At 38.0% G+C, this 13923-nt stretch overlaps 1 protein-coding gene across 5 annotated transcripts in view; it reads left to right on the forward strand.

Moving 5' to 3' along the window:
- Positions 1-13923, forward strand: part of DIAPH2 (diaphanous related formin 2) — a 918351-nt gene that overhangs the window by 787945 nt on the left and 116483 nt on the right. Inside the window, exon 28 of one of the 5 annotated variants that reach the window (XM_077988111.1) lies at positions 4113-4255. The exons of the other annotated variants lie outside the window; for them this stretch is intronic. Within the exon in view, the coding sequence (XP_077844237.1) occupies positions 4113-4162 (50 nt within the window). The 3' untranslated portion in view covers positions 4163-4255. Of the gene's footprint in view, positions 1-4112; positions 4256-13923 lie in introns of those variants that run through there. 5 annotated transcript variants of the gene reach the window in all.

Genomic DNA, 13923 nt, shown 5'->3' on the forward strand with positions numbered 1-13923 from the left:
TCACCTTGGCCTCCCAAAGTGCTGGGATTACAAGCAAGAGCCACCACACTTGGCCCCAACCAGAATTTATTTATCCAAATGAATGTTCTGCAGTACCTTGAATTTGAGCTACAGAAGAAATTCAGTATCATTTCTTCAGTTACATCTAGTGTTTAATCAAACTTTAGTATTGCACAGCTTAGTTACCCAGGTTACTTATTAATTTGGCTCTGAAATATTTGTTTTCTAAAACTCAAATCTATTAAATGTCAAAGACTTGCTGTCATCAAAACTATTTAAAAGGCTGTGAGGCCTACTGTAAAGATATCCCGAAGAAGGACTTCACAAACGTTTTTTGCCAATGATAGAATCATTACTTAATTCTGTAGCTCCTAAAATAACTACCTTGAAGAGGACAGATCTTACCAACGTATGTAGGTTGTTTAAAAAATCATTCATATTGGCCGGGCGCGGTGGCTCAAGCCTGTAATCCCAGCACTTTGGGAGGCCGAGGCGGGTGGATCATGAGGTCAGGAGATCGAGACTATCCTGGCTAACATGGTGAAACCCCGTCTCTACTAAAAATACAAAAAACTAGCCGGGCGTGGTGGCGGGCGCCTGTAGTCTCAGCTACTTGGGAGGCTGAGGCGGGAGAATGGCGTGAACCCGGGAGGCGGAGCTTGCAGTGAGCCGAGATCACGCCACTGCACTCCAGCCTGGGAGACACAGTGAGACTCCGTCTCAAAAAAAAAAAAAAAAAAATCATTCATATTATGTACAGAATCAAAGATTTTAAAAAGTATACAAGATACAAATACCCAGTTAAATCTATAGTTAGGCGTTTGAGACTTAAGAAACAATTTGATGGGATTCTTTACTGAAGTATTAAAAAAGCGGAATTTTGTCTCACATCTGTTTCAGCTACTGTGACCCAGGACCTAAATATGTCAGTATACTTCTCTTCTTATGCCCACATAGAAAAAAATATGGATTGAAATGCTTAGAACACATTGGAAACTAGATGGATTTAGAGCTTTTAGAGGAAGAACACCTTGCCACAAATCTCCCCCTGAACCAGCTGAGTGAATTAATCTTTGTTTTTGTTGTTGCTCTTGCAGCTGTTTTACCATAGTTATGCAAAAGTAATGCTGCAAGTACAGGTCAAAGCCCCAGAGGGGGTAGTTGAGGTTCAGCAAAATAGATTTACCAAATCCATTGGTGTTTGCCTGGTTTTATGTTGGCATTTAGAGGCTATCTTTATTTTGGTAGCTTAGTAGCTTGAGAGAGAGAGAGAGAATATGTGTGTATAGGTATGTTTATATGTATTGCTGACAAATTCAAAGACATTTGATTAAATATGCTTTAGGTAAGAAGTGAAAAATATTGTATATATTTTTTCTTTTTCTATGGATTGCAGTATCTTCATTTCTGTGGTTACTTTTGCAAAAGATTAGTCTGTCCAGATTCATCATTCTAGTTTCAAAGAGGAATGAAGGACAATTTAAAGCTAAATTCAAATTCTATATAAGTAGTATAATCTGATGAACACACCCTTTTATCCCAAATTTAGAGCAACAAATGTTTTATTTAATTTGAGAATATGAGATAGGAAAGGTCCACCATGAAAGTGGTTTCAGAAGTTCAAAATGTTAACTACAGCTTCCATGCATTACAGTCCCACGATGCTCATTTAATTCCAGAGTAAGTCATTCTTGTTTCTAGAAAACTAGTCATAGTTAGACTAACTTCTTTTTGATGTTGTTTTACAAAGATTTGAAATAAATGCACGAAGTCTTCCTTCTTTGTAGTAGACTAGTATCCTGGTTTCTGCATTTTTCCTGAGGAATTATACTTTAAGACCTAACATAAACAATGTAGAAGAATCCTCTAAATGTGACTTGCGGATTCCCTTTGTACAGGACATTTTCTTTGGTGTTAATCACGATCCTGAATCATTCCTGCCCCAGCCTTTTGTCTCATCTTCCCTGGTATACATTTACAAACTGACCCTAATGGGTAAGGAAGAAACAGACAAATAGAATAGCTATAAGATGAACAGTAGTTTTATAAAAAAACTTTAAAATATTTTTCACACTCTATAGGGGAATAAGCAGATAATTTGCATATACACTTGTGGCTCTGTGATGTTTTCATATACCATAATTTAACACCTTTGCAAAATCTTAGCAGAGGCCATAGGGATACACAATTAGATGCTTACTCTAAACCTGGAACAATGTGATTTGGGCTGATTTGCAGAGAGACTATAAAAGCTGAAAAATCAGTTTGACAACGTTCCTGCTGGGATTGGCCTGCAATAAATGTTCACAGTTGTATTTGGAGGCCATGCCACTTTAGTCAGATCACTGGGGCTCAGGAGATGATGGCTACAGTAAAACTTGAGTTCACTGCTTATCAGGCAATGTGTGAAGGCTCCCAGGCTGAAGGTTCATTAGGTCAGTCTGTAAGAGCTGTCAATCAGACCAAGCTGTCAGGGGAATACTTTTTAAAAAAATAAACAGAAGTAAAATTTTTCTACTTAGGATTTTTCCACATTGCATCCCTTCTGCCATCATATTGTCCATAGAAGAGACAGCTCTTGCAAGAGAGTAGAATATTAGCCCATTGTAATGTTCCGAATGTCAGCCTTTGGCCACCATCACCTATGAGCATGACTGCTGCTCTTAGTAATCATTGTGGTCACTTAGGATGAATAGGATAGAATGGTTGTCCAAAGTACATTAGTCTTTAAGGAGTTAAGGACTTGCATCATATTCATTAGCCACAGTATCTTACCGCTGTGATGGAAACATAGAAGGTGCTCAGATGTTTATTGATCTCAACATCAAGAACAGAAACCACTATATGAATCTGGCATACATATGGCCTTTACCGCCCCGTTTCCCATTCTTCTTGGCTTAACAAAATTTGACAAAATTATTTCCTGTATTTCTTCCATATTGTCAAGCGTGTATTGTTTTATAGCTAGAAAACCTATTATTTAAGTTTGATTTTGGTGTATTTATTGATTGAGCATGACTAGAATATTTGAAAGGTCTTTTTTTAAAAAAAAAAAAAAAAAAAAAAAACGGTGTATTACTTGTAAAGGAAGCCAAGAAAGTTTGGAGGTGCACTGTTTATTAGGTTTTGTGTGAACATTTAACACTAAAACATTAGTTAATATGTATTCACCATTTAGATGATTGTAAAACATTATATCAATGTGGCAAGTCACTAAATCAAAACACAGGTAACTGGAACAGACTGACACAGAACACAGTTGGCCTCATCAGGTACATAGAAACCATGGTAGGATGACCAATATAAAACAGTATAGCTATGAAAACATCAAGTTGATGATAGCATAGGCTCTAATTATTATCATCATCAATAGAATATGAATGTATAATAAAAAGTGAATTATATAGTTTTGTTTAACTCTTGTTTTAATTAGCACCAGATTCAGCTACAGTTGTATTTATAAATCTATGTTAATTTCTAATAGTTAGAATTAATTACTTCTTCCTAAAATAATACTCTTCCTAGAATGGAAATTTGGAAAATATACTCTACTAAATATCAGTTGATTTTATTTCCAGGTGGCATCCATTAGGACAAACATTATGAAAAGGCCACTGACCAAAATGTTGATTTCCTAGCTGACACCTGGAAGAAAAAATAAACTTATGTTTAATGGAGTAGACTGTCTAAATCCCTGTTTTGAGAAGAGTGCACATTCATGAATATGTATTCATTGCTGAATTCAATAGATTCGAGTAGTGAAGGACATCTGTATCATAGAAAGTAGCATCTATTCATTAACTTACAACTTTCCAAAGAAACAAGCAAGAATGCAGCTTGAGATGGAGTGCTGGCAGTACCCAGTTCATTCCTTTATTTTGTGACACGTTTATCATGACCTGCATGATAACTAATGAAATAAATATGAGATTTGTGTGTTATTTATAGCCTAATTTGTTGAGACTCTCATTTCAAGTTACAGTAGCACAATCATAAATCAATATTATAAATGAGTTATTTATGCTTTTGTCTTATTCAGTGTTCTAGGTGCATTATGGTTTTTTATTCATACATTTCAAATAATATTTCTCTTTATTTCTTCTTTTCTGCAGTGGTAAATCATTCCTGTGCAACAAGGGCTAATCCAAGATCAGCTACATAAACGGCCTGAGTGCTGTTTTAAACAGGATTGGGTGAATGTACAACATGACTTTTTAAGATAATCAAGGAGTAAAAGTTTCTAGTGGAAACATGATATTCATTTTGTCCGGTCCTCTTTTATTTCTGCCTAAGGCTTTCTCATAAAATTTATGCTATTTGCCCCTTAATACCGATTTCATGATGGTTAACCATATATATACCTGGAAAGAAAATATAGACTTGGGAAGAACAGATACATAGTCTACAATGAATATTTCTAGCTTTCATTCAAGACTGTATGCTTACTGTGTTGTGCAGAACATTCTGCCAGGCATTAAGCGGGATACAAAAGCAGTCTAAGATATGATCTCTATCCTGTGAATGTGTTTTTAAAATGTATACTAGTCATTATTGGAGTGACTATTATATAAAGACAAAAGCCACTAGGGTAGCCATGTTTTTGCCAGTTATTAGCCATATATAGCGCATGTGTACACGCATACACACACACATACATATATGTAATACATAATTTTAGTATATTTAAATTAATCCATATTTTCAAGAACTTCATTAACTTGAACACTCAGAAATACCCTGAGTGTTTTAAGACATAATTGCAAATAACTCATGTAACACTTGTATTTTTCTATCTTTGCATGTATGAAGTTTATGCATTCAGGCTTGTGCAAATGTATTTATATCATTTACCTAAACCCTTGATTATTTACATGTTCCTATATGGGATCACAGTCCTTCAGATATGATTCATAGCGAAGTGATTTCTTTACCTATTGGTATGCTACGATTGAGATACTTGAAGAATCCTGTGAGTTGTATACATGGAAATATAAAATGGATTTGATCATTAATCCATTCAGAAATCATATTGGGCAATAGCACTACTACATGTACATTTAGTAGCAAACATGGATAGAATATTTGGAGATAATGAAGATTTCAAGACTGTGTTAAGAAAAAAAATAAAAATAAAAACAACCATGCAAGAGACGGGGCTCTTGGCTCTCAGCTCCAAAGCATGTGAAATATTCAGCTTAGGAACATAACTGCAGGAAGCACTTCTAGGTCATGGGAGTTGCTATGCACAAAAGAGGTATGCTTGTTCTAGCTCAGAGAAGCTTCCACATATATTATTTACTGAGGAAGCCTCATCTTAATGCCGTATAGAGGAGCCCGAATGACATACTCTTCGCAAGTGGCAGTATTGGTATTAGAGCATTCCAAGGGTGTGAGAATTAGTTTGGAAATGAACTGAGAAAAAGCAAATAATATTTCTTAACTATTGTAGAAAATGGAGGTATCGCTAGGAAAATTATATTTTCCTCTGGTCTTTCTCACCATTTATTTATTCTGCTCACCAAGGACCCTGGCTTTTGAGGAGAGGTCCATGGCTGAGAGAACATTAAAAGGAAACAGTGAAAGTGGAGAATGCAGATGCATATTTGGATTCAGGAGGAAGGGGAGGTTCAAGAGGTGCCTTCTATAGCAGAGTTGGTTGTTAAGTCGCACTACCCACAACATGCTGCCCACAATAACCACAGAAGAAAGGTTATACATAGGTAGGCCTGTTCTCTCTTTTATGCTCGCTTACCACGCAAATGACATCTTTGTGCCTGTTGCTTGGGGTCATTGCCTAAAAATGTTGAGTTGAAACTGGCAATGAAGAAAGAATGGGCTGGGCATGGTGGCTCACGCCTGTAATCCCAACAGTTTGGGAGGCCAAGGCAGGTGGATCACCTGAGGTCAGGAGTTCGAGACCAGCCTGGCCAACATGGTGAAACCCCATCTCTACTAAAAATACAAAAAATTAGCCGGGCATGGTGGTGCACCTGTAATCCCAGCTACTTGGGAGGCTGAGGCAGGAGAATTACTTGAACCTGGGAGGTGGAGGTTGCAGTGAGCCAAGATGGCGCCATTGCACTCCAGACTGGGCAACAAGAGTGAAACTCTGTCTCAAAAAAAAAAAGAAAGAAAGAAAAATACAGAAAAAATGGAGGACTTTAACATTTCTTGAGTACCTATTATTTGCTTGGCACTGTTCTAGGTGTCATATATATACCATCTCATTGCATCTTCACAACATTCCTGAGCATTAGCTTTTCTTTTCCCAAATTTACAGGGGAAGGAATGGAAGATTAGAGAAGTTAAGTAGTTTGGCCAAGGTCATAGCTGGTGAATGGCTGAATCAGAATCTGAACACCAGTTTGTCTAATTCCATGCTATTTCCTTACAATGTTGCCTTTTCCTTAGGGGCTCATGCAAAAGATTTATGATTTCCTTCCAATTTTCTTTGGTCATGGTGCTCTAAACACTCGTAGCTGAATTTTTAGTTCTTACCTCAAGTAAGTGTGGTAACACTACTACATTTTTAAAGAATGAATGATATAATTTGTAGAAATATTCACTGGAATGCTCTTAAGAGATTTCAAATCAAAAAGTTGAAAATTCATGCTATGCTCTAGGCATTATTGATCCTGAGCCATCTCATGCAGGTAGATATAAATCCTCTTCTTAAAGATCTCTGGTGAAAAAACACTTTCAGGCTTTTCCATAGTAATTTACCTCATTGCTGAAAAGGTTTACAGATAGGTGTATGTGCATTGTTAGGACCAACGACATAATGCCCAGTTGCAGTGAATCAAGCTATTAAAATAATAATCCCTTTTAAAATTACAATCTTCAAAGGGTTTCCTAAAATCACTTATAGGAAGTTTATGTGATTTTGCTGTTTCTCTAGGAAAGGCAGTTACGTTTGAATATTTAAATAATCAGGCCTTGTGTGGGTCACGCAGGGATTTTTATTTTGCATTTGGATTCCCTTTATGGTTTAAATCACAGATCTCTACCTTAAATGCAAATGAATGGAGTGTTGAGAATTGACATAATTTTTTAAATTGCCATAGTTATTTCCAGGGAGTTTTACACCTCAGTGTAAGCATCTTATCCTGTATTATAATTGCTTGCTTGTTTGTCCTTCTAACAAGACCGTGAGCAATTGGAGGGCAAGGATTGTGCCTTACTCATCACAGTATCTCTAATGTTTAGCAAAATGCTTGACACACAGAAGTGATCAATAGTTATCTATTGAGTGACTGAATTAATTTCTCCAATTGATTCTGCTTAGACAGGCCTTTCTCCTACATTCCCTCAAATGCAACCTGCTAATTCACATTTCTCTCTCCTGGTTTATGTTATTTCTCTCACCTGGAGTGCTCTTTCCTTCTTTTCTCCACTTATATAAGTCCACCTAGTTCTTCCTGGTACAACTAGTTGCTACATGCATCCTGTTCTGACTATTCTAGCTCTCATAGAGTCATGTCCTCCTCCTGCCTTGACTCTTTTAGCCTGTGGGATCCCCACACACTTTAGCCCTTTATTATGTGCAGCTTTATATTATTTGCCAATTTAAAAAATATTTCTGTCTTGTTTTCCCAACCATTGTGGAAAGTGGCCATGTAGGCCGGGCGCAGTGGCTCACGCCTGTAATCCCAGCACTTTGGGAGACCGAGGCGGGTAGATCATGAAGTGAGGAGATCGAGACCATACTGGCTAACACGGTGAAACCCCGTCTCTGCTAAAAAAGAAAAAATAAATAAAAAATAAAAATTAGCCGGGCGTGATGGTGGGCGCCTGTAGTCCCAGCTACTCGGGAGGCTGAGGCAGGAGAATGACGTGAACCTGGGAGGCGGAGCTTGCAGTGAGCCGAGTTCGCGCTACTGCACTCCAGCCTGGGTGACAGAGCGAGACTCCGTCTCAAAAAAAAAAGAAAAGAAAAGAAGAGAAAAGTGGCCATGTGTTGTATCATTTTCTCTCCCCTTCATGGTGACTTAAGTGTAGAAGAGACCATGGGATAACAAACTATGGCCTATAAGCCAAATCCAGTCCAAAACCTAATAATAGTTCTTTCTTTTTTTTAATTTATCTATTTATTTATTTATTTTTGAGATGGAGTCTCGCTGTATCGCCCAGGCTGGAATGCAATGGCGTAATCTTGGCTCACTGCAACCTCTGCCTTCTGGAATCAAGTGATTATCCTGCCTCAGCCTGCTGAGTAGCTGGGATTACAGGCACATGCTACTGAGACGGGGTTTCACCAGGTTGGTGAGGCTGGTCTCAAACTCCTGACCTCGTGATCTGCCCACCTTGGCCTCCCAAAGTGCTGGGATTACAGGCGTAAGCCACCGCGCCCGGCAAGAATATTTCTTATGATTTTAAATGGTGAGAAAACAATCATAAGGGCTGGACGTGGTGGCTCACGCCTGTAATCCCAACACTTTGGGAGGCCAAGGTAGGTGGATCACTTGAGGTCAGAAGTTCGAGACCAGCCTGGCCAACGTGGTGAAACCCGTCTGTACTAAAAGTACAAAAATTAGCTGGGCGTGGTAACTGGTGCCTGTAGTCCCAGCTACTCGGGAGGCTGAGGCAGGAGAATCGCTTGAACCCAGGAGGCAGAGGTTGCAGCGAGCAGAGATCTTGCCACTGCACTCCAGCCTGGGCAACAGAGGGACTGTCTCAAAAACCACAAGAAAAACAACATTTTGTGACATGAAAATTATATGAAATTCAACTTTCCATAAATACATTTTTTTGCAACATAGCCACATTTATTCATTTACATATTATTTGTGCCTGCTTTTGGGCTACAGCAGTAGAGTTGGGCAATTGTGACAGAGACTCTGGTCCACAAAGCCTAAAATATTTACTAGCTGACCCTTTACAGAGAAGGTTTGCCAACTGCTGGAGTAGATCATCAATGAATACTTACTGGTTAAATAATTCATTGTCTTAGGACTCTATTCTATTATGAAACAAGATACTCTGCAAGTACTGTTAATTATGCTGTCTTGCCTTACATAAAGAAAAATAGTAATAAAAGCAACCTCTGGAGCGCAGATTATTTTTATCTTTTAGTTGTTGAAGTATAAAAATTTTCATTTTCTGATTGTCTGGTAAACTGACTTATAGTGCCCTTATTAGTTTTAAACCTTTTCAAATATGCAGAACCTCTTCCTGCAGAGATTTTAAAGAACAGGGTAAGGCCAGGCGCAGTGGCTCACACCTGTAATCCCAGCACTTTGGGAGGCCGAGGCGGGTGGATCACTGAGGTGAGGGGTTCGAGACCAGCCTGGCTGACATGGTGAAACCCTGTCTCTACTAAAAATACAAAAAATTAACCGGGCATGGTGGTGGGTGCCTGTAATCCCAGCTACTCGAGAGGCTGAGACAGGAGAATCGCTTGAACCCGGGAGGCAGAGGTTGCAGTGAGCAGAGATCGTGCCACCGCACTCCAGCCTGAGTGACGGAGCATGACTCCATCTCAAAATAATAATAATAATAATAATAATAAAGAACAGGGTAGATGATTATCATTCTGGAATGGACTAGATAACTTCTAGTATTGTGCAGCCCAGTGATTCCTTGAATCTCCTCTAAATGTAAACCTTCCTTTATTAGAAATGAGAAATCTGATTTGTGGATATGAAGTCTCCTCATCCCCCATAACTCCTTGATTCTCCTTTGCCAGGACCTCCCCCCACCCTCCACTTTTGGTTTAATCTAGTTCTTCTAATTAAATATGAGATAATTAAAGTTCACAGAGTTTAAACCCAGCAGGTTTGATTTAATGATAAAAATCTTGGTTTGTCAGCTTTTCAAGGCATAATCCTGGCTGCTGCCTTATCTGACAGGTAGTCAGCCTAGCAGGTCTGAGGATGAAAACCAGAGCATCTCATCTTTTCAGGCATGACTTGCTATTTATCTTCTGAGGCGTAATTTACAATTGCCCTATAGAAAATGGGTAGGGTTAAATAAGTAAAAAAGGCCTCTTTTTGCTTTGGCTCAATTAATTCATTTCCTATGCGGTTGTCGATGACTAGGCTTACAAAGTAGACAGGTGTATTTCAAATGAGGGGAAAATACCCCAAACATAGCATATTTGATTATTGTAAATTATTCCTTTACTCACTGAATATGTAAAGTATGTAAATTTAGTCCTGCTGTCAAAAGGTAGCTCTGTGCCATTAGTTTCTGCAGCAGACAAGGCCTGCTGCATCCTGTACTGCATTTTCAGAGAGAGAATTCTAATGACAGCTTGAGCAATTGCCTTAATGAGCCAGAAAGGTGTTCTTTTTTCTTCGTGTTTAGCTACTTAGAGTCATCTGAAATAGAGATCGTCTGTAGATATTATAGAGTGAAAAAAGACATGGGTTATCTTATTAATGTGTTTCTCCAAGCATGCTAAAAATGAACCATCAATCAGGTATTTGCCAAGAAAATAGCTTGTTGTCAGTTCTGTATAGGTGATATGGCAACCTGAAATGCAAGTTTAGGTTCTAATTATCATGTTAGCTAAGTAAAATAGTTGTCATTGTTGCATCTATAAGTCATTTTGGGAAATATTGTAGGGCTTACCAAACTGATCACAAAATAGCATTAATATTGTAAACCTGAAGTGAACAACATAACCAGTTTTTTTAAAAATAAAGCACTCTACTTGAGTCATCAGGAAAACATTAGAAATCTACATACGTGCATCATATTATATGTAAAATTTAGTTTAATTGCAGCTTTGTGTTGTTAGAATCCAACACATTAATATTAACATTTGAGACAAATTTCCTATCATCTGAGTCTTTCATTCTAAGTGAAATGTCCATATTTTCTCATTAATTTGAGTCTATTTAAAGATAAGTCACATCACAGTAACATAAAGATTGGAAAAGTAATGTTCACATTTTAGTTAAAGTCATGAAATATATACCCATAATTGACTATGGTGTTTTGATTTGGTTATAAATTATAGCTGTGCCTTCCACATGGAGCTAAGAGAAGTCGTGGCTGAACACTTTAGTGGTGGAAAGTGTAAGTTTACACTTAAGCCACTCCCCAGCCAAGGATTTGCATAAAAAAATGAGTGAAGTTCACTTGGGCTTATGTTAGCAAAGTAGCAAAGGTAGAGGCACTCTAAAGGTCCTTTCTGCCACCGTTGTGTACAATACATGTCTGCATCTTGCCTAATCTTAATTAAATCATGTCTTCTGGTCTGAGGACTGAAATCCTGAAATGTAACCAATATTTAAGAGCTTAAACAGTGAACAGTGCTTTTGTATAGAACTTGTAGTATGAAATAAGGCTTCAAAAAGCCAGAGCTGTAGAATTAATTTTTTCAATTGAATGAGTAATACTGCTTTAAAAAATATACATGGCCGGGCACGGTGGCTCACGCCTGTAATCCCAGCACTTTGGGAGGCCGAGGTAGGGAGTTCGAGACCAGCCTGACCAACATGCAGAAACCCCATCTCTACTTAAAAAAATACAAAATTAGCTGGGTGCGGTGGCATATGCCTGTAATCCCAGCTACTCAGGAGGCTGAGGTAGGAGAATCACTTGAAGCCGGGAGTTGGAGGTTGTGGTGAGCCGAGATTACGCCATTGCACTCCAGTCTGGGCAACAAGAGCAGAATTCCGTCTCAAAAAAAAAAAAATCATATATATATACACACACACATACACACACATATCCTTTTTATGGCCGGGTACAGTGGCTTACCCCTGTAATCCCAGCACTTTGGGAGGCCAAGGTGGGCAGATTGCCTGAAGTCAGGAGTTCAAGACCAGCCTGGCCAACATGGTGAAACCCCATCTCTACTAATTATACAAAAATCGGCCAGACATGGTAGCTGGCCCCTGTAATCTCATCTACTCGGGAGGCTGAGGCAGGGAGAATTGCTTGAACCTGGGAGGTGGAGGTTACAGTGAGCACAAATAGTGCAAGTGCACTCCAGCCTGGGCAACAGAGTGAGACTCTGTCTCAAAAAATATATATAGGCCGGGTGCTGTGACTCACACCTGTAATCCCAGCACTTTAGGAGGCCAAGGCGGGTGGATCACCTGAGATCAGGAGTTTGAGACCAGCCTGACCAACATGGTGAAACCCGTCTGTACTAAAAATACAAAATTAGCTGGGCATGATGGCACATGCCTGTAATCCCAGCTACTCCGGAGGCTGAGGCAGGAGAATCACTTGAACCTGGGAGGCAGGGGTTGCAGTGAGCCGAGATTGTGCCATTGCACTCCAACCTGGGTAACAGAGCAAGACTCCGTCTAAAAAAATATATGTGTGTGTGTGTGTGTGTATACATATATACACACACACATATCCTTTTTAGTTTAAATAGTCTATTGTATTAGAAAGAAAAAGTTATACACGTGAATCAGCTCTACAGTTTTCAGAAGGTAAATCAAATAATTACTAAATTGAAGTATAGTGAGACGAACTATCATGTGAAATTACATTTCCCTATAAATTTCTTATTGAAATCTTGCATTGATTTGTGTGTGTGTGTTTGACTAATGAAGTAAAGTGTGGGGACTACTAAAGAATTTAGATTTAATGCCTAGGTAATGGGTACTTGTCCAATTACAGATCTTCATGAAGTTTCTAATGAAAAAAACACTAAAGAGCTCTTCTTCTCAGCTGTATCATAAATGACAAAAAACTCAGCTCTCTAGGCATAAGTCAGTAATAAGTGGAAGAGTGACTCTTCTAGTTACTAATTCATTTGCGGAGTTTTCCAAAGTTAGCTTGCATTGTAAGTTTCTTATAAGGAGGATCATTTCATGAGAGTTAGTTTTTTGCTATTGTCACAATTGTGTAATCATCCCCATAGAAGCGTGATATGCATACACTCAACACATTCAATTTGTAATTCTTCTTGCTAGTAAAGCCAAAAATTCTGTTCCATACTTAGACATCCACGGAGGTGATCCTTATAATGCATTATGTGTCAAATTTTATTCTTTTTCAAAACTCCAAAGAACATGTGACATTCTACTATGTCTTTGAATCTCTGATTATGTAAATTTGTTTATGTTAATCTATAACATGTTACTTGGTTTCTTTGAAGCTCTGTTTTCAAGCAGATGATGCTAAAATTTGTGTTAATTCACATCTAGGTGTACTTGAAATCACCTAATTTGAAATTGCAGTTCTTAAACAGTTAGCTCTAAGAAATGTAATTATGTAAAGAATATTTTGAATGAAATTTTGAATAAATTGGTAGAAACATAGTTAATTGTTCACTGCATCCCAAAATAGTAGGCTTAGAAAGTGATGCTTTTCTACTTTAATTTTAAATCTTGTACACTTTATAAGAAAGAAGTAAGCCTATCCCCATATTAGGCAAGTCAGATTAAATGTTAGTTCCATTAATTCAGAGAAAGTAGGCTCAGTTGATGATGATTCAATGCCAGTTGAAAAATAAACAGATATGCAAAGTCTTGGTTTCTTCCTATAATTTCTTACCATTTTTTTCAGTTTCTTTGTTGTTCTATGAAATCTTTAGTTAGGTTATGATAGAAGGCCATGGTACCTCATTGTTCTTTAACTCCAGTGGTTGGTTGTTTTTAATTCCATTAATGGTAGTTTTTTGGTTTTTTTGTTTGTTTGTTTTTTGTGTTTTATTTTTTATTTTTTCGATATATCAAACATTTTCTGTGAAAGGAGAAAGGAAAGAAGAGCTTTGACTTACAAACTGACTTGAAAGCTATTCCAGCAATTGGTTGTCTTTGAAGTAGGCAATTTACCCTTTTTTTTTCCCCTTCAAAATCGGTTATACTACATATTTCCTTTTTGAAACCAGAAAGAGTGAACTGTGTATCACAGTTCTCTTATCTACAGCAAATCTATAACTCCTGAATCCTTTCTTCCAGACCCCACCCACCCTGGGGGCTACTTCTCCACCATTAGTTTATCTTCATCAGA

Source organism: Macaca mulatta, chromosome X (assembly GCF_049350105.2).
Source record: "Macaca mulatta isolate MMU2019108-1 chromosome X, T2T-MMU8v2.0, whole genome shotgun sequence".
Classification (NCBI taxonomy): Eukaryota; Metazoa; Chordata; class Mammalia; order Primates; family Cercopithecidae; genus Macaca; species Macaca mulatta.